The 21175-nt window shown below is 45.2% G+C and overlaps 1 protein-coding gene across 10 annotated transcripts in view; it reads left to right on the top strand.

The window, feature by feature from the left end:
- PDE4D (phosphodiesterase 4D) overlaps positions 1-21175 on the top strand; it is a 634082-nt gene that overhangs the window by 511927 nt on the left and 100980 nt on the right. For all 10 annotated transcript variants that reach the window (XM_053408756.1, XM_053408755.1, XM_053408759.1 and 7 more), the window contains 4 exons: positions 7226-7417; positions 10812-10848; positions 12672-12745; positions 13679-13728. In XM_053408756.1, the coding sequence (XP_053264731.1) occupies positions 7226-7417; positions 10812-10848; positions 12672-12745; positions 13679-13728 (353 nt within the window). The remainder of the gene's footprint in view (positions 1-7225; positions 7418-10811; positions 10849-12671; positions 12746-13678; positions 13729-21175) is intronic.

Genomic DNA, 21175 nt, shown 5'->3' with positions numbered 1-21175 from the left:
AGGTATTGAACCAGGAACCTTCTGCACTCAAAGCAGATGCTCTGTGACTGAACTACACCCCTTTCCTTAACCAAAGCCTACTGAGAACCTGTATATTTAGTTTGAAATGAAATAGATATATCTTAAAACCCCAAACCTATCTAAGCTACAGGTCGTCACTTTATATTGTATGGAAAAGGGATTCATTTGTTAACTGGATTCCTTCTAGCATTGATGGGAGCAGGGAGTAGAGGAAAAACTCTTCCTGCATTGCCAGTCATCATTTCATAAACCATTGTCATTATGTTGGAGCAGGAAAAGGCACACAGTCGAATGGATACCCAGTTTATTGGAAGTAGGTTCAGGACTGACAAAGGAAATACTTCTTCACAAAGGGAAATACGAAGGAGAGAATTGTGGAGGATGTGGTATTAACACAGGGAAATGTCATATTCACCACAAGATATGGTGATAACCACGATCCTAGCTCTAGCTCTGAAAAAGCTGCGGAAGGGCAGTCAAAATGATCAAGAGATTAGCACTCCTTCCTTTGAAGAAAGGTTAGAGCATTTAAGGCTTTTTTTCTTTTTGCAAAAATAAATAACATGACATTGTCATATCCCCAATTAGTAATTCCCATCAGTATAACTAAACACCTTCACCTTTTCTTCTTTTGAAAGGTGTGAAATTAGTCACAACTGTACACTCTATATCAGGAATAAGGAACATTTTTGGTCCAGCAGGCCAGATCTTTTATCACCCCACAACACCCCAGCCCACCCCTGCAGGCTAGCTTTGACTGATGGGTGAATCTTCTGATGCCACAATGACATCAAATGAATGATTGACACCTGTTTCTCCCGAATGCCTTACAACCAGCTGTTTGTTGGGCATTTGAGAAGTGCTTATCAAAGTGCTTTGCGAGCCCTGGGCTTGGCAATCATGGAACACAGGGCTTGCAAAGCACTTTATGCAGCACTTTCAAAACATCCAATAAACAGCTGGATGTCAGGTGCTTTGGAAGCCCTGTGCAAGGGATTGGCAATGCCTGCAAAGCCGCTTTTGGCCACGCCCCACCCTTACCTTCCCCACACCTGATGGAGGTCAGGTGGGTGTGAATTGGCTGAAATCCAAGTCATAGGACAAATGGGGAGGCCTGGCAGGCTGAATCTGGCTCCCCACTATATGTCACCATTCCAGAAACTTGAAATCTTGTTTCTTGTTCTTTGCTGAGCGGAGACCCACAAGCACAACTCTCATTCCCTGAGTGAGAAAATTATGTTTTCTTTGCTGTGAAAATATTATGGGGGACTGAAATTGTTTCTGTCTTTTCAGTGGGCAAATTTGATTGAGGGATCTCTGGGGGAAGCGATTTTGTGCATGCGAATGCCATATGGAAAAACAAAAACAAAACTTTTTTTCAATGTATATATTTATAGATGTCTTCCTGTTATAGAAATTGCATTGCAATTCTAAATGTTTGTGACAGTAATCTAGATAAACTGTTTATGAATCCAAACCAGTTTTCAAACTTACTGGCCTTGTTCATATGCCATGCAAAATCATGGCTTAGCAAGACATCCAAGAGCAGAAAGGAGCCACCATGAGCTTTGAGTTTGTGTGCTCCATCATTTCTTCTCCTCCTTTCACATGGCCAAGAGGAGGACTTCATCTACTTCTCTCACCATTTCCTTGGATCTCGGTTTGTTGTGTCATCAGAGCCAGTTTATCGCAAACTATGGTCAATTTCTAAACAAGGCAACTTCAAACCATGGGATGCAGAGCTGGCCTTTAAACTCGCCAGAGTGAGTGTGCAAAACTGTGGTTCCTGCTCGCTGGACCAGGAAAGGATTTTTATCCTCTAGGATAAGGCTTCTTTGCAAGTTTATGACCATGCAGGGAGAATAACTGATTTATGTTCAGGCAGGTAAAGCTGATGCCTTTTAGGAATCGACAGAGGATGTTCAAAATCATCCAGTGTTTTTTGTTTGCTTAGGAGAGGTGCAAGCTTGAATTAATTAATCCATGCAATTAATCAATTAAAGCATTGCTAGGTGATTAAAATCCCCTGCAATCAGTGGAATAATGCACACTCAACTCTGCGGCTGGAGACATGATGCACTGCCCTAGTTTTTAATGTATGGGAAGGCCTTAACTCAGCAGTAGAGCGCATGCTTTTCATACAAAAGGTCTAAGATTCAATAGTTTATCATCTCCAGGGAGATCCCTTGTTTGAAATCTTGGAGAGCTACTGCCAAACAGTATGTAGTTAGATGGAGCCATGGTCTTATTCGGCCTGGGAAAGTTGAGGGCAGGGCATTCCTCCATGTCATGGAAATGGTGCAACCTTTACATAAACAAATGCAGATGGTTTGGATTTTAGTGAAAGCTTGTCTCAAACCATTCTGAAACCAAACAAAAATGACTTGCAGGACAAGGCATCCGACTTCCCATACCCCAACCCATATAAATAAGAGACCAATAAGACTGGGTTTGGGGTAAAAACAGACCACAACTTTATTGAATACAGATGAAAAACATTTGGCTTGGCCGTGGGGCAATCGAAATACTTCCGGCCCGCCCACCAAAAGTGACGTGTGGTCAATCCAGGTGGGGGTTCCTAAGATGTACATCAAATAGGGCGACCCCCACAGGGACTGCTGTCTGGGAGAGTGCCTTTGGCCCTAGCCCCCCTGGGCACATGGACATGGCCACTCCCCCAGGATTCCTTTAACAGGATACCCCATCGTTTGGAGGGGCAGGCGGGGACCACAACCTCCTCTCCGTCCAAAACAAGGGATTGCCCCAATGCCCAACCAGTTGGACGAATTGCTATGAGGTCGGCAAAAGCACCAGGTAAGAGCCAATTATCCCGGTGGGCAAATTCCTACCTGACACTGTAAAGAACAGCAACCACCGTAGCCACAGCAAAGTCATTGACTTAGCAGCATAAACCGTAGTGGGTGGGATGGGGAAACCCAGCGCAGGAACAAACAGGCTGGGCCCCAGGTGTGGGCTGCTTAAATGGTCAAGGGATGGATCCGAGGGAAGCCCACTGTCAGCTCCATCGGCTCCGCCCCCTGGCATAGCCAACGGCCCAGCCTGCATCTCCATTCGCCAATGCAGGGTGCAGGCTAGGATCCAGCTCCTGATAGGTGACCGGGGCTTATGCCCCGCCACCTATCAGGAAGGGCCGTGCCGCTTGAATTCCACCATTGGGGTCCCAGGGAAGCCTCTTCCGTCCAGCAATGCCACCACACCAAGAGAGGTGAGCGGACTTCTGTCCCCCAATAAACCGACCATTTAACCAACCTTTTGGCCGGACTCACCAGCCATTTAATGGATATTGTAGTACTTTCCAAGGCATCAGCCAATCTTCCACAAATACGGCTTTCTAAATATCCTCTAAATTGGTGAAATTTGTACAGAATGCAGCTATTCACTGGTCAGAGAAAACATCTCAGTTGGAAGTACACTGGAATATAAGAAGATGCTTTGTACTGCATCATATCATTAGGCTATCTATCTCTGTATTGTCTACGCTGACTGGCAGAGGATTTTCAGGGTTTGAGATTGGGGGTTTTCCCAGCCCCACCTGGAAGCACCAGGGATTGAACCTTCTTCCCACAAACCAGTTTTCTCATTCTACCGCTGAGCTGGAGCTGCCACATGTGAATATGCTTTCTCACATATTATGGTAACAAGCATTCCAATATCTTACCAGCCCAGTCCTTATTCAGCAACTGGCAAATGGGGTCAGACATTTAAATCACAATAAATTGAGAAGTTCTATAGAAATGTCCATTACCTGGCAAGATTTCTTGACCGCATCTGCCCTCCTTGTCACTCTTCGGTATTGCTTTGTTCATAGGTCCTAGGAAACAATGTTTTACAAGATGTACTCATCAGGGCTCTGCATCAATGGGTGCTTCTAAATGGGTGTTTATTGTCAATTGGGTGCTTCTCATACATGCATTTGTTTTATCGCAGCATCCACGTTACGGTGCCAGCATCAAAATACTAGCCTGTATCCCTACTCCCCTTTTAATCCAGATTTATTCCTTCTGAAGAGTTAAAAAGTAGTCCCATTTGCCAACAACCTGCTTGCAATATCTGAATGACCCTTTTACAATATTAAGCCCCCATCTGGAAGCAAACCGTATTAAATCAAAATCCGAATTTATCTGCCAGAAGCTCGTTTCCTTGTTTTAGACTTCCATCTAGTGTCCATAGTTTTGTACTGCAACAGAAACACCTGGATTACTGGCAAATTGCAGGTGTTCCATGTTGTAGCTTTGCGAAACAAGTATGTTCATGTCTCAGATTATAAACTGACAACTTTGCAGGTTTTCCTCCACAAGGGTTTACTCTTTCCATGGAAAATTTCATAAGCTAAAACAAAACAAAAGCCTGAATCAATTGCCAGTGACACATTTGCAATACAGTGGTACCTCGGGTTAAGAACTTAATTCATTCCAGAGGTCCGTTCTTAACCTGAAATGGTTCTTAACCTGAGGCTAATGGAGCCTCCTGCTGCCGTTGCACCACTGACACACAATTTCCATTCTTATCCGGGGGCAACGTTCTTAACAACCACTTCCTGGTTAGCGGAGTTTGTAACCCGAAGCATCTGTAACCCGAAGCGTCTCTAACCCAAGGTACCACTGTATTAAGCTCACATGAATAGCAGTTTCCCATTTGTTTGGTTTTTAACCTTATCAATAAGATTGGGGGGCATGTAGTTTTAGTTCTGCATTACTTATAAGCCTGAGCAAAAAATGTTATTTCGTGAAATTGCAGGAAAAAAAGAAGCTGTAGCTCAGCCCTCAAGAGTGCTTGCATCTTTTCATGCATTACTATAGCAATGCAGGTGTGGGGAGCTATTTCTCTGGAGTGGCTTCTCTTGCGGTTTGATTGATGCAAATAGTGTGATTGCAACGCTCTGAAGAGAGATGGGCAGAGGAAGCTGAGGCCACCTGCCTGGATGTCATTTTGCATGGATTGGGCCTTAGCTGAAAACAAATTACTGTACCTACATACAGTGGTACCTCGGGTTAAGAACTTAATTTGTTCCGGAGGTCCGTTCTTAACCTGAAACTGTTCTTAACCTGAAGCACCACTTTAGCTAATGGGGCCTCCTGCTGCTACCGCGCCGCCGAAGCACAATTTCTGTTCTTATCCTGAAGCAAAGTTCTTATCCTGAAGCACTATTTCTGGGTTAGCGGAGTCTGTAACCTGAAGGGTATGTAACCTGAAGTGTATGTAACCCGAGGTTCCACTGTACATGGAAGTGTATTTGCTGCAGTTGTCGTGTTTCAAAATCCTGTTTTGGTTTTGAGGAGCACATAGTATGGATAAGTTTTAAATGTGCTTAGATTGCTCTCCTGTTTCAGCAGCATAGTAAACATCCAAGGCTCACTGAAAATGAATGGTGCTGTACTGTAGCAGCGCTGAGTCAAGTGCATCTAGTGCCCTCTTGTGGGCACAAGGACTCCAATGCCCACATGCATTTTCTACCTGCAATAAGTTCCTTGCTCCTTTCTGTGGATGTGGGCAGCTCTCTGCATGCCTTCCTTTGCACAGAAGGAGTAAGAGGCCACAGCTCAGCAGTCTCAACTTCCTTGTAGAAAGTTGCAGGTCCAACCTCCTGAGATGAAGATTTTGCATCTTCCCTAAAAGGGATTATGGGGCAGATGACAAAAGCACTTGTCAGGAGGCTGAAGAAGAAAACTGACTGCCGTCAGTATTGACCCTGGCACTTCCCATTTCCTGCTGCCTGAGTCCACGGCAGAAGAGTTGAGGGAGCCAGCTGTGAAACCTCTGGCCTGAGGAGGAGATCCTGCTCCCTCTGAACTGTGCTTAAGTTGGGCAGCAGTGGCTCCTTGAAGTGCCAGCAAGACTAGAACAAGTACTGCTGTGAAATATGGTTCATTCACCTATTTACACCTTTGGTCTACATGGAGGGAGTCCAGATGGCAGGGGTCACCAACCTAAGGCCTGGGGACTGGATGCGGCCCAATCGCCTTCTCAATCCAGCCCATGGATGGTCCAGGAATCAGCGTGTTTTTACATGAATATTTAAAATGCATCTCTGGGTTATTTGTGGGGCCTACCTGGTGTTTTTACATGAGTAGAATGTGTGCTTTTATTTAAAATGCACCTCTGGGTTATTTGTGGGGCATAGGAATTCATTCATTTCCCCCCAAAAAATATAGGCCGGCCCACCACATGGTCTGAGGGACAGTGGACCAGCCCACGGCTGGAAAAGGTTGCTGACCCCTGTCTTACAGCATACACATTTGCAGAGGCAACCTTCAGGCTGCTTCCCTCAAAGATGGACCTCAGCTCTTTCTCCCCTTCTTCTTCATCCCTTTCTCCCAAATCCACAGTCTCTGTTCACACCTGGGAGCAAGAGGAGAAGTTCCTTTGTACTGTTAATGGCCTCTGTTGTACTCTCTATAGCCATAGCTGGACCAGGTTGGTTTGCATAAGCCAGCCCAGGAATTTCCTAAGTTCCCTCTCTGGCACAGTTCTGTGCTTAAATCCATATCCCAATTGATCAAAACCCTGGCATTTCTTAATTTCTAGGGTTTACCCCCAAATATGTAACAATGTCATTAGCTGGATTCCTGCATTGCAGAGGGTTGGACTAGATGACCCTCTGGGACCCTTCCAACTCTAGAGTTCTATGATTCTATTCTAGTTTTCTATGCTAGTTTAGAACATCCTTCTTGGGGTGGCATAGCATGGGGAGCCCCCATTTGCAGTCTGGAGAGGCAAAAGTCCCACCACTGGCTTCCCCCATCACCAACAGTTGGGGGGAAACGAAGTCTCAGTTTCTGCACTGCTGTGATTTGAGCATATTTGTCTGCAGGAAGTACAACTGACAATAAGGGACACTTTATCTAATACAAGGTTTCCAGTGCTGCCAGCAAGTTAGAGGTGGAATTTGCCATGGCATCTTGCTGAGCTTAAGTAAATAAAAATGCTTTCTTCCCATTTGTGAGTTGCACAGAAGGAAGTTGTTGTTATAGCGGTGCCTCCCTTTCGTTTTGTAATTTCTTGTTATCAAGATTTCTAATGTGCTTAGGGACACCGGCCATTAAATTAATGACCAGGTGTGGTTTTGTCCAGGAGTAAGAGATTTCCAAGTAGCAGAAGAGTTCCTTGGTAGTAGCTTTTTTCATGTGTGTGGCTCACAGATCTCTTAGCTCTGTGGTGTTGAACTTATTTTCCTTTATTGCAGTTTCGACGTCGACAATGGCACCTCATCGGGACGGAGTCCCTTGGATCCCATGACAAGCCCCGGATCGGGGCTCATTCTCCAGGCTAACTTTGTTCACAGTCAACGGAGGGAATCCTTCCTCTACCGGTCTGATAGCGACTATGACCTCTCTCCAAAGTCTATGTCCAGGAACTCCTCCATCGCCAGTGATATGTAAGTATTTGCGCTGTGTCTAAAAGGTCTTTCAAATTCACATGGCATAAGCTTCCGTGGTCTAGACTCTGCTTCATCAGGTGCAAGAAACGCCATCCTTCGTTATCAGGCTTATCTAGGAATCGATAAAAGGTTGAAAACAGTGGAATCAAGTCAAGGTGCAGGATGTGAAAATACAATTTATTGGTTAAATGTATGCAAAATGAGCCGTGACAGGACAATCAGCCTAGCATAACTAAGCTGATTGACACCTGTAGTGGATTAGGAAGACATTGTCTTCACACAATACTGAATAAAATAAAAAGGGATTTAGACTAAACATTAGGAAGAGCTTCTAGGATGTAGCAGCTGCTTTTCAGGGGAAGAGACAGATTTTGAAGATGATGGGCTCTCCTTCATTAGTTTTTAAGCAGATGCCATATGGCCACCTTATCCTATAAAGGGATGTTGGGGGGGGGTGTCCCTCGCATTGGCAAGGGGTTAGATGACATACGAAGTACCTTCCAATTCTGTTATTCTACCCTAAGGACGTGCAAAGTGTGTAGGTTCTGTATGTGCAATCTGGGATGCTGCTTATTCATTGGAACACACAAAACTGAAGCATAAACTCAGTATGGTCTGTATATCGACTGTCAGCGGCTCCTGCCAATTTCAGACAGGTGGTTTACTAGCCTTCTCATAGAGGGGGTTAACTCATAGAATCATAGGGTTGGGAGGGGCCCTGAGAATCATCTAGTCCAACCCCCTGCAATGCAGGAATACGCAACTTTCCCTTACAGGGTTGGACTTGCAACCTTGGCATTGTCAGCATCATGCTCTAAGCAGCTGAGCTATCCACCTTCTGCATTCAAGGCAGGTGCTTTGCCACCGCAGGGTCCAAATTCAAGGGAATCTCCTTGCTTGTGCAAAGCCTGTGCACACACATGTCATGCCAGTGGACTTCTTTGCAGATCATGCCAAACACACGAAGCCAAGGGCTAGTGGGTGTGATCCCACATCATGTTTACGTATCTGCAGGGGAAAACGGAACAACAACAACAATTTATTATTTATACCCCACCCATCTGGCTGGGCTTCTCCAGCCACTCTGGGCAACTTCCAACAAAATATTAAGATACAGTAATGCATCAAACATTAAAAGCTTCCCTAAACAGGGCTGCCTTCAGGTGTCTTCTAAAAGTCTGGTAGTTGTTCTTCTCTTTGACATCTGGTGGGAGGGCATTCCACACTACAGAGAAGGCCCTCTGCCTGGTTCCCTGTAACTTGGCTTCTCTCAGTGAGGGAACCGCCAGAAGGCCCTCGGCGCTGGATCTCAGTGTCTGGGCTGAACGATAGGGGTGGAAATGCTCCTTCAGATATACTGGACTGATGTGCTTGGCACTTGCACTTCCCATATAGCTAATTCAGTAGAGCATGAGATTCCCAATCTCAAGGTCATGGGTTGAAGCCCGACATTGCAGCGGGTGGATTAGATTACTCTCATGGCCCTTTCCGATTCTACAATTCTGTGACTGGCGACTGTTCCCTAACCAATGGGCTGGATTAGTCCTACAGACTGATAGTTGCTGCCCTCTCAAATTGAGAGCAGTTAACATGGATTTAATGGACTCTTGGGTTTAATAGCACTTAACTTTCAGCTGATTTGTCATGTCTCAAATAGCCAGTTTGAATGCATGTTTCATAAGACCATTTAAATATTGTATTGCTTCTTCATTGGTGCCAGACTTCCTCTAGCTTGGTGTGGTGATTATAGTGTTAGGCCAAATCATGTGAACGTGTTTGTGCCTGCTTAAGAGACAGTGAGGTAGTTCTGGTTTTCTTGTCTTTGATAGAGGTTTTGATTTTGTTTAGATGTTGAGAGTCTGCCATGTTGGGTCATGAGCAATGCATTCTCCCCTTTCAGCCCACCCTAGGGTCTCACTTGAATTTACAGAGTCTGGTTTTACATCCCCCTATTTTGAGCACGGAATTATTACGTGGCTTCAAGAAGTCTGTAAAATGGAAAGGAGATTGACCTATCTCACAGTCTTGCTGTGAGCAGAAACAAGAAGAAAGGTCTGATTTGCTTATTAAAAGAGCTATTCATATGTCTGCCTCATTCTCATGACAGAACCAGAGTTTAGTTGTTGCTCCAATGATCCTCTATAGCTGTGAATCTTCTGTGGGTGTCTGCAGAGGCTCGCAGAGCAGGTAACAGGGGAGAAAACAGGACATCAATGTAAACCACAACAGCACAATCCTAGGATTGTGTATCAGAAGTTAAGTAGAACCCTGTCTTTCATCCTCGACAGCACAAGCAACAGTTCAATTTGTGTGCCTTTACGAGGGTTCCTCCTCCCTCGCAGTCAGAGATGGTGCCATAGGCTGCAATCTTGCAGTTGGTTACGTCTGGAATTAGCTCTTCACAGAATTGCCACCTTTATCTCTGTTTGGAATCTACCCAAGGCATGTTTTGGCAGGTCTTATTCGTATTCAATTATGGGTTGCCAGAGTTTGTGAGGATGCGTTGGAAAGCTTGGCCTGAATGTTTCCCTCTTCGAGAGCATTTCCATTAAAAAAATAAATAAAAAATGAGTGATTTTATATATTATGTAATCTCTCCAGTTGATGTCCTTCTTAGGTTGGCCAATGACCCTAGTAACTTAAGAGGAAAAGACTCCTATGTAACCCATGTGCCAACTTTTGTGTTACTCTGCAGTTTTATTTATATGAGAGTGATAAATACTTTGGGCTTGACGGAAGGTGTTTTTGCCCCGCAAGAGTCTGGGTGACCTCCTTGCTTCCCCCTCCCCCCTCCGGCTAAGAGACGTCACCCTGATAACTTTACTCCTACGTCACAATGTGATGTGGGTACGGTTGCTCCAGCAACAGCACACTCTCCGTAACACTGAGGACATGTGAGTCAGTTGAAAAGTTTTACTGGGTTTTTATTAGCCTATGAAACACTTCCCTGTCATCTGCAGTTACTAGCTTGTCCGAACCTCGCAAATGGTTATCCTTTCGTTAACACTTAATGTGAATCACTTTTGGTGTTCCAGTGGGCTGGCCTCTCCAATGAAAAGTAACTGTGGGCACTACCAACTGCCAGGGCATGCCTGGCTTGTTTTTTTGGGATGCAGGATTTCCCTGAGTTTAAGGGAACACAACCCTGAGCACTCAATCTTTGCTCATTTATCTGTTCTCTACAGCTGTGTGCAAGTCTTAAAAAAGCCACACTGGAGTCATAGGTGCTTGTCCACCCCAAAGTTACTTCAGATAGCGCAGCTGGAATGAATCCACGGTGAGAAAGTAGTTGAGGACAAGATGAATAAAGAATAATGTATCATTTTGAACCTGATGGAGGGGAGCAAAGCCATCTGATACTGATTACTTTGCTGTTTGTTTTATTTTTCAGACATGGAGATGACTTGATTGTGACACCGTTTGCTCAGGTAGGCTCCACATGCCATGATGTAGCCATATATGAAAGGATCAAACGGGAGAAACTGTTTTCAGGCTTTGGATGAGCTACAGCTTTTGTTGTTATTACTATGATGTTCCAAAGATAACATTCTGAAATGGAACCACTTCCATGGCTAACTTGTATTGCTTAGAGGTGCTTAGAAAGAAATCTGATGGTGTCTACCATCTAAATTTTATTTACAGTGGTACTTCGGTTTACGAACTTAATCTGTTCCGGAAATCTGTTCTTAAACCAAAGCCGTTCTTAAATAAAGCGTGCTTTCCCTAATGAGGCCTCCTGCTGCCAGTGCCCTTCCACCGTTCGGATTCCGTTCGTAGACCGAGGTAAAGTTTGCAAACTGGGACACTACTTCCGGTTTTGCGAAGTTCTTATACCGAATAGTTCGCAAACAGGGCTGTTCTTAAACCGAGGTACCACTGTATTTGTTTGCTACATTTGTACCCCACCTTTTCCTCTATGGAGCTCAAAGTAGTAGACATGATTCTGCCTCCCAATATTATCCTCACAGTAACACTAAACCAGGCTTGCTCAACCTCGGCCCTCCAGATGTTTCAAGACTACAGTTCCCATCATGACTGAACACTGGTCCTGTTAGCTAGGGATCATGGGAGTTGTAGGCCAAAAACATCTGGAGGGCCAAGGTTGAGGAAGCCTGCACTAAACTGAGGCTGCATACATACTATACATTTGAAGCACACACCCCTCCTCAGAAAGGGGTCCTGGGAATTGTGATTTGTTAAGGGTGCTGGGAACTTTGGCTCTGTGAGGTGCAAACTACAGTTCCCGTGATCCTTTGGAGGGGGATACGCTTTAAGCACATGGTGTGTCTCCAGCCTGAGAGTTCGGAACCGGCCCAAGATCACTCAGTGAGTTCATGGCTGTGGGGATTTGAAGCCAGCTCTCCCTAGTCCTAATCTGACATGCTAGTTGTTATATCAAACTGGCTCTCTAAGGAGCTGCATAGGCTCACACAAAGAACATGCAATAACCCAGGGGAAGGGTGGGTAGGTGGGAGTTTACTTAAAAAAGAAACTTCTTTTCTTTGAACATCAGACTGCCATGCTGTTCAGTGAACTGATTTTGAAGCATGGTGAGCCCTGATGGTGCAAAGCACCTCTTAATGAGGGTCTGAAGCAAGGGCACACTGTTTGCCATCTCTGCCCCAACACAGGTGATCAGCAGTGCCACATCAGCAGTTTATGAATGTTCAAGGTACTAGTGCATTTGAGATTCTATGCCCCAAACTGTTGCCATTTTAGATCACTAAAAGTACTCTTCCAGTCAGGTACTTAAAGGTGTGCTTCCAATGTTTGTGCATGCACACACACATACACACCTGTTTGGTGCCGGCAAATCAGGGTGATGTGGATTTATTTGATAACAACTTTATATGAATGTCAAGTGTGAGAAGATCTTATTGTGCGGTTGTTAACTGCTGGGATAATTCTGGTGCAAATGGCACTGGACATCAGTAGACCATTCTTTTCAAAGCGCTGTAATTTCAGAGAAACAAAGACTGTTTTATACAGAATTTTTGTCTTCTTTGAACAAGGCTGCTTTTAAAACAAATAATGGCTTCTTTTGTGAGAAGGAAAGCGACAAAATGATTGTTCTTGCATTTCAAAAGCTTCATTGTGAAGTAACGGTCAAAGGCTGCAGACACCAAAATAATCCTGGAAAGTTTTAAGAGATTGTTTAGAAAGCCTTCGGCTTGTTGACCAATGCAGCAGAGAAAGATGGGTAGCACACCTGGTGAAACTGAGAATGAAGCCTCCACTTTATTTTCTACAGGTGCTGGCCAGCTTACGTACTGTACGGAATAATTTTGCTGCATTAACCAACCTGCCGGATCGAGCACCTAGCAAGTAAGTGTGGCCTTTTCCTCCTTCCTAACGTTTTGAGTTAATGTGCCCTTCATTTTTGCTTTATTGCTTTTTCCACAAATAATAAACCTAATACAAAATACAATAAGCAACAACGATAGCAGCTAGTCTCTCATTTCTTGGAAAAAAAGCATAACAGCAGCTTGAAGTTAGAACCACTAAACAAGTTTATAATGCACATTTAAGTCTAGTTCAATAAGTCCCTGCAGATGTTTCTGGAGGTCTGAGGAGGTGGTCTCAATTGATCACACTGTCATATGGAAGATGAATGGATGTCAGGTGTTGTAATAGGATAAAGGACTCCTCTTGCCTTTGGCTGCCCTGACTTGACAGGTCAATTTCTGGGCCAGAGCAACGGACCACACCTGAGCATATTGTGATTCTGTCGACAGGCCTGCTGCGGAATGCCACCATTTAGCAATTTCTGAACGAGCAGCTACCAGCAGAAATGTCAACATCTCCCTTCGTTTTGTGTCATTACTCCGTTCTACCATGTACACTAGCCTTCCTCCACCTGGTGTCCTTCAGCTGTTCAGACTACAACTCCCATGAGTCTCAGCCAGCATGGCTGTGCGCTGATGTCCACTGATACATAACAGCATAGAGAAAGGTCACTGCAGTGAGCTGGGCTGGTACACATGATGAGCCAGCTGCTAGTTCTAGGTTTGGAATGGCTTCTGGCCCATCCATGCTAAGCTTTTCCCACCGTGTCCAAAGTTGCAAGTGGCATCAAATGCATGGCCACAGATGAAATGGCAACCACATGTTCAATTCCCCCATTCCCTTCCTGATGCCTGTGGCAGCTTAATTCTGTGCTGATGTCATGATCTCTCCCCCCTCCCCAAAAAATCACCAGTGACGCTGATAAAAATGGTTTTATGCTGAGGACTTACATTTCCCCCTCTTTTCTATCAGACGGTCACCTATGTGTAACCAACCATCCATCAACAAAGCGACCATAACAGGTAAGACAACTTAATGTGGCTTGATTTGGTCACACCTTTTCGATGAGATTGTATTGTTTTATAATTCAGTTTTACTAGCAAACCAGAGGTTAAACTAGTCCCTTTCCAGCCCTGGGAGTGTGGGGAGCGTTTACACGACACACCTACACACTGCAGCTGGCACACGGTTTCGAAAGCTCTGGGCCACACCTTTCTATAGTCTGGATGATACATAGTTGGTTTGTAAAATACTTGTGGACATGTGTTAAATGAGCATTTTTTAAAGCCCATAAAAGCCTTCTCTTAGCCCATAGCATTTCCACTTTTGTGATAGCCAAGGTATGCTACAGTTTAATTTCCTTCCTGCAGTGGTAGTGGTCGGGTCTGGGAAGCCACCTGCCATTTAAAATTTCACACAATGCCTCGAGTGGTGCTGCATTGAGGCATTGTGGGAAATTAGCATGATGGGCAACTCGCAGGTGTTATTCCCCGTATGCCTGCTGGTCGGGGCAATAATTTCAATGTGATTGAACATGACAGGGAGCCCACCTTGCTAAAACTTAGCCAGAGTTGGGCCTGTTTAGTGCCTGGATGGGACACCACCTGGAAAATCATTTGTTCTCTGCCTGTATTTTCACTGAGAAATGAAGACTGGGGTATAAATATTGCAAACAAGGAATGCAGAGCTCCAGGCCTGCTAACGTATAGCTGGGCCTGCTACCCATAGACATGATGTAAAAGGCCATGGAATGTTTATCAGCCAATGCCTGGTTGCAGAAACATTTTCACCTGGTGCTTAAAGACATGTTATGAAGGCAGCAGGCAGGTCTCCCTGGGGAGAGCATTCCACGAACAGGGAGCCACCACAGAAAAGGCCCATTCCGTGCTGCCACCCTCCAGACCTCTCATGGGGGAGGCAACTGAAGAAGGCCCTCCGATAATGACCACAAGGTTGCTTGCACATGTGTGGGTGGAGTTGTGGTTATGCGGTTCCTCCAGCAGTCCAGCCCAGAGCACAAGCCTGGGGAGAGAGGGGGTGCCAGCTACTTAATCGCAAGAAGCGTGTATGTGCAAGTTCTGTGCACCTTTGGAACTACTGTAAGCACATGCTTAGTCCATAGAGAATTAGAAACTCCCCGCCATTTGCCCTCTTTGGTCTGGGTGTGCTCGGGACACCGCTTTTGAAAACTGCGTCGTTTGCATCATGATGATGGTGATAATCCTCCAACATTCATGGCAGATTGTCGCCCCCATTGTTTTCAGTAGTTGAGACGTCAACTTCTGTTTCAATATGTTAGCTTTGCCTCATTTCACCTTCCATGGAATAGAATAGCAATGTTTGTGTGAGAGAGGGGTCGCCCCTTTACACGCTCGTGGGAGCGAATTAAGTGTTTGCCAGTCTGATGCCCAAACTACATGCGACACCATTCACACAATTAGGGATGGCCTGAGTGGAGGGTAAGGCTGACTGGATATGCGCCACATCCATGGGCAGAGGCAATATGCTTCTGAGCACCAGTTGCTGGAAAACAACTGGTGGGGAGACGACTCTTGTGCTTAGGTCCTGCAGTCAAGCTTCCCATAGGTTTTTGGTTGGCCACTATGTGAAGAGGACGCTGGACTGAATGGGCCAACAACCTGATCCAACACAGTCTCCTTATGTGGCTTTAAAAAGTAGATTCGTACTGTGTGTGGCTGTACCAGTCCGAATCAGGACCTGGTGAGAGAGGTAGGATGCCTTAACCCTTGGCCACCACCCAATGCTCTTTCTGTGATTGAGGCATCAATTTCTGCAATTTACTTTTTAAAAGCCCTTTGCTGCCATCACTAATTGTGCGAACAGCATCTCATCTACCTTGGCCCTCAGTTACTGGAAAAGCCCATCTTTGAAAATGATATTGTTGCTAAATCAGTGTAGAAAATGCCTTGGTACTTGTCACAGGCAGGAACTCTCAGGTTTATGGTTGTGATTAACTTTTTAAAGGATGCCCTCGTCTGCGCTTACCGCTTTATATTATGCATGATTAACATTCTGGTCTAGATGAATCCACAAAGGCGGGTTAATACAGGTGAAGCTACATTTTAGCTTCTTGTCAAACCCCTGAGTTAAAAGATAATTCAGCACCTTCATAATTTACAGAGCAGTGTGAACTGGTGGATGGGGGTGCACCCAGCTCACCTCATCACCCTTGCCTTAAGAAGAATATTGCAGAGCTGGGAAAGGTTCAGAAAAGGGCAACCCCAATGATTAAGTGGATGGGGCAACTCCCCTATGAGGAAAGATTGCAACATTTTGGAGCTTTTGAGTTTAGAGGAAAGGCATGTAAGAGGAGATGTGATAGAGGGGTATATACCTAGTGTGAGAAAGCTCTACCTGGAGATGCCAGGGCTTGAACCAGGAGCCCTCTCCATGCAAGGCGAGTTCTCCACCACTGTGCTGTGGCCCTTCTCCATAACACTAGTGTGGCAGAATGGTTAGAATGTTGGACCAGGACTTTGGAGAGCAGGGTTCGAATGCCACTCAATCATGGAGCTCACTGGGTGACCTTGGGCCAGTCACCATCACTTAGCCTGACCTACCTCAAAGGGTTCCTATGAAGATTAAATGGGGAGGAGGAGAAGACCACCTTCAGATCCTTGGAAGATAAAGGTGGTATAGAATGTAAGCAACAACAACAACAGTAGTAAAGCCGAATGTTTGAAGATTCAGGACAAACTAATGAAAGTACTTCTTCACACCATTAAATATGCTGCTGGGAGAGGTAGCGATGGCCACCAACTTACATGGTTTTTAAAGAGGATAAGGCAAATTCACAGAGGAGGTGGCTATCAGTAGCTACTGGTCACGGTGGCTGTGCTTTGCCTGCACAGTCAGAGGCAGTAATGCTCCTGAAGACCAAATGCTGGGAATCACAGGTGGACAGAGTTCTCTTGTGCTTTTCTTAGGCATCTGGCCGGCGACTGTGAGAATAGGATGTTGGCCTGGATGGGTTGTTGGTCTGATCCAGAAGGCTTGTCTAATGTTCTCAGCTTTTGTGCCATTCATATAACAGCTGTACGTAGCAAAAATCACATACCCCATGCAGTTATTTTGCTATGCATTTATTGCATGTATCAGTATGAACTGATCTTATGCTTGGCTAGTCTGGAACCACTCATAGTTTATAGTATGGTTGGTATTAATACATTTCCCACAGCTGTAGCCAGTGCTTTTTTCTGGGGGTACACGGGTACACATGCCCATAAACATTTTGTGAATCTTTGTACTTTTGTCCATTTACTGTATTTATTTTCCCTGATTTGAACTATAAAATGGTGATTTTCTTGAGTCAAAATGAGAGTACCCCTAAACATTTTTTTAAAGTAAAAAAAAGCACTGGCTGTAGAACCAAACAGCCGCTGAGGTTTGTTGTGGTCCTTTAAATTAGATACCAGCCTGACATTTTCTCTTTGTTTTAATTCCTTGGAGTCCCCGGCAACTTAAAAGATTTGTGTCCTTAAGCAATAGTGGTTTTACTACTGCATTGCAACTGCATCACAAACTAAAAAGTCCTTTAAGAGACTTTTAGAAAAACTCTTTAAAAGGGGAGGCAGTATGGGACTTAGTACCGACTTTCCTCTGGAAGAATCACGCAGGCCTCTGTAATGCCTTCCTTCTCTTCCGTCAGAAAACCTACCAGTTTTACCAGGCCTAGACTTCAAGGAATTAACGGGTGTGCTTTGGTGCCTGAACAACCGTGCTGAAGGAAATGCAAAGCCAACCCAAAGCTGTGAGATGTACCAGAGGTTTGGCTCAGATGGTCCTTTGCCTGAACTGGTGGGCCCATCCCTAGTCCTAATGCTGCATTTGATGTTATAGGTGTTACCATAACAACAGACTGAGTGGCACAAGCATAGAATCTTTCCTCGGGGCACATAAAACCCTGGTAGTTGTGGCAATGCACGTTATATGAGGGCAGAGCGCCAAGGAAGGCAGAAGGGATGGTGTAGGCTTCCCTCCCCTTCCTACACCAATTTAGAAATTTGGCGCCAGCTTTCCTCCTCACAGATTATTGCCAGAGGTGTTTGAAGTGCCGTCTTTTGCTGCTAGTAAGTTTCCCTGCTGTTGCTCTGCCTCTGCAGGCCAAGGAACCAGGATAGAGAAACAGCTGTACAGGTGAGGTCTCCGTTTGTCGGAGACCAGAAGGGCAAAAATTAAGAGCAACGCCGGCCAGGGCCAGGAAAGACAAGAGGGGAATAAAGAAAGTCTGGAGCCCTTCATTAGGGAGCCCAGAATAGTGAAACACCTCATGGAACCTGATAGTATCTCCAGCTAGTATCTGAATTTTGCCTGAGTATTTTCCATTGGATGTGTGTGCAGAATTGTTACAGAAAAACTGTAGGCTAAACAAGGCAAAATATTGGGAGATCCGTGACTGATTTGTTTATTTTTAGTTCAAGTCGGCTGTGGTGGGAGAGGGCTTAGTGCAGGGGAGCTGTACTTAACCCTTTCCCCTGAGGGCTTCTTCTGATCTAAATTGCTGCCCCGAAGCTTCTATTTCCACCGCAGTCTACCCCGCTGGTGTGCCCAATGGCATTCTCAATCAGGGGGGTATCCCGTTCCTTCCGATCCATGACCACCCCCCACTCGCTGACCCCATTTCCCTCTTCTGTTGTTTGTACTGGTGGTAACTGCAGGCTGTGAATAGCACCTGCATATTCCGCCACTCACAGCATGCCCCAGCTCTGTATCTTCTTTGAAATCTTACTGACTTGTCTTCTTTGCTCTCTAGCCAAAAAGGTGTTTCCCCCTTCCAGTGAGTCATAGTTTAGGTTCACCGAAGCGTGCTTATTAAATAAAGCCTTCGGTGGATAATACACGTTGGGCACAGTCCAGCCAGAGTTAAGCACTTTTAAGCCTCATTTGTTCTCAATGGTAGAAATTTAAACACTTGGTTTAACTCTCCCTCCAGACCAATGGGATTCTGATGCTTGACTTTGACTGGATCATGCCCATGATTTGCACTGAAGCAATAAAACAAAATAAAACAAAATGCTAAGGCTTAAGGAGGTTTCATTAAAGTTTCTTTTTTGTTGGCATTATCCCAACTGCTGGGATGTGGGTGGCGCTGTGGGTAAAAGCCTCGGCGCCTAGGGCTTGCCGATTGAAAGGTCGGCGGTTCGAATCCCCGCGGCGGGGTGCGCTCCCGTTGTTCGGTCCCAGCGCCTGCCAACCTAGCAGTTCGAAAGCACTCCCAGGTGCAAGTAGATAAATAGGGACCGCTTACTAGCGGGAAGGTAAACGGCGTTTCCGTGCGCAGCTCTGGCTCACGAGAGCAGCGATGTCACGCTGGCCACGTGACCCGGAAGTGTCTCTGGACAGCGCTGGCCCCCGGCCTCTTGAGTGAGATGGGCGCACAACCCTAGAGTCTGTCGAGACTGGCCCGTACGGGCAGGGGTACCTTTACCTTTACTATCCCAACTGCACTGTGACTTATTGGGTATTTTCTATGCTCAGCTCAAAGTGCTGATTTTGACTATAAAGTCTTAGGTGGCTCAGGACCCCACTATCTCAATAACAACAACAACAACAACCACCACCACCACCACCACCACCATTTCCCCCACATGGACCAGCTCAGACTCTGTGATCTTCATCAGATGCCGTTTTCTATGTGCCTCACCTGAGGGAGGTGCTGGAGGTGGGCACATTGCGCATTCAGTTTATCAATATAAGAAGAAGAAGAAGAAGAAGAAGAAGAAGAAGAAGAAGAAGAAGAACTAGAAGAAGAAGTCGAAGTCCACTATTTTCATTATTTCAAGGCTGTGTGTAGGCTGTGTTCTTTGCCATCGGGATGGTGCCTAAATGTGGCGTATATCCAGGGGAAATGCCATTCAAATCACTTTTAAAAATTTAAAACATACACCAAAACAAAATGCAGCTTGCTTAAAACCTAGCCAAAGAAAAGATGAAAAAAAAAGTGCAGCAGCCAGAAAACAAGCATAAAACAACTTTGGGGGAAAGTTGCACTTTGACTAAGCACCGAAAATCCAGCAGATTAATAGCCAGGCATGTTCCTCTTGCACTGTGTAGCCCTGTGCTCTTACAGGATGGACTTCTGTACAAAACAGAGCATGGGGCATCACTCCCCACATAGATATAATGGAGCAGGAATGGAGGGGTCCCTAAGGTGCACACACCCCAGTCAGTATTGATTAATTTAAGCTCCAAGCGATGGCATTGAGCTTGACGGTACCAAGCAACTGAAGCCATCACTTGTGAGTTAAATTCAAGACAAATGATTCTCACGCCCTCCCCCCAATACATTTTAATGTGTTCATCAGCGTACCAGTACCTGGATATCTGGGCTATCAAGGCGGTTTCTTGTGAAGGGTTCCCTGATCCATTAATTCATACTGTTGCTCTCCACTGCGATCTCTGAGCAATGCGAGATTCCAGGGGTTGCAGGTGTTTGCCTAGGGTTCGTGTTTCCTTTGGAATGAGGGAGAGCAGAGATATTTGGTTTATTTACACATATATGCAACCTGAGCCAACGATGGAGGGGCTCACAGCATTAGCACGCCAAGAGGGTCTTGCTTTTCCCATAGCCACAGCCTTGGATTCAAACAGAAATCAAGCATCGCTCTCGCTCACTCTGGCTTGTGGGCCTGCTGCTTCCAGCTTCTAGTCCCAAAACTCCTAACAATACAATCATCTTGGCGATGCTGTAAAAGGTATGGTTTGTTTTTAACATGCCTTTAATCTCTAATGATCAGTGGCTATCATTTCTGTATCTCATTCAGTTCCCACCTTACAATTTTGTATGCACACTAAGATTTCACCCTTTGCCATCTGATGACAGGGGCTCAAGTCCACGAAAGCTTATGCCATAATACATTTGTTAGTCTTTAAGGTTCCATTGTCTCTCGAGTCTGATGGATGCCAACCAACCTTTAAGGTGCCACAATACTCTTTGTTGTGATTAAAATCAAAAATGGACTGCAGCCCAAAGCATTCTCCAAAGTTAATATGCAGTCACTGTGTGCCTCTTCCATGGCCAAAGATTATCAGTTTAAAGGCTAGGGGAGTGAAATTTCACCACCATTTTCATTTAGGGCCCTCCCAATAAAACCAGCTTCTCCCAGTTGAAAGCAGCTGTGTGGTGTTCTCTTCTTGCTGGGATACTTCCACCACCTCAGACCTCAGTTCAGCAGAAGTAGGAAGAGAGGTTGCAGTTGTGCATAGTACTGCCCAGAATAATTGGGAAGGGTGAACGCTGAAAATGGCAAGAACTGCCCTTCCTGCCTCTCCTCTGTCTCCTGTCTTTTTATAAAAATACATTTTTTTAACCTTTGTGGTTATGCCAAAAGTCTTGAAAATATGTGCCTGTGCTCAGACCGCAGAGGGAAACAAAGTAATGAATAGTTTATTATTATGTCGGAATCTCAGAGGTCTAAGTCATTCTTATACTTCAGCTTTTCATCAACT

This window comes from Podarcis raffonei, chromosome 11 (genome assembly GCF_027172205.1).
Source record: "Podarcis raffonei isolate rPodRaf1 chromosome 11, rPodRaf1.pri, whole genome shotgun sequence".
Taxonomy (NCBI): domain Eukaryota; kingdom Metazoa; phylum Chordata; class Lepidosauria; order Squamata; family Lacertidae; genus Podarcis; species Podarcis raffonei.
The sequence above is the reverse complement of the archived record's forward strand: the minus strand, read 5'-3'. Positions and strand labels throughout refer to the sequence as shown.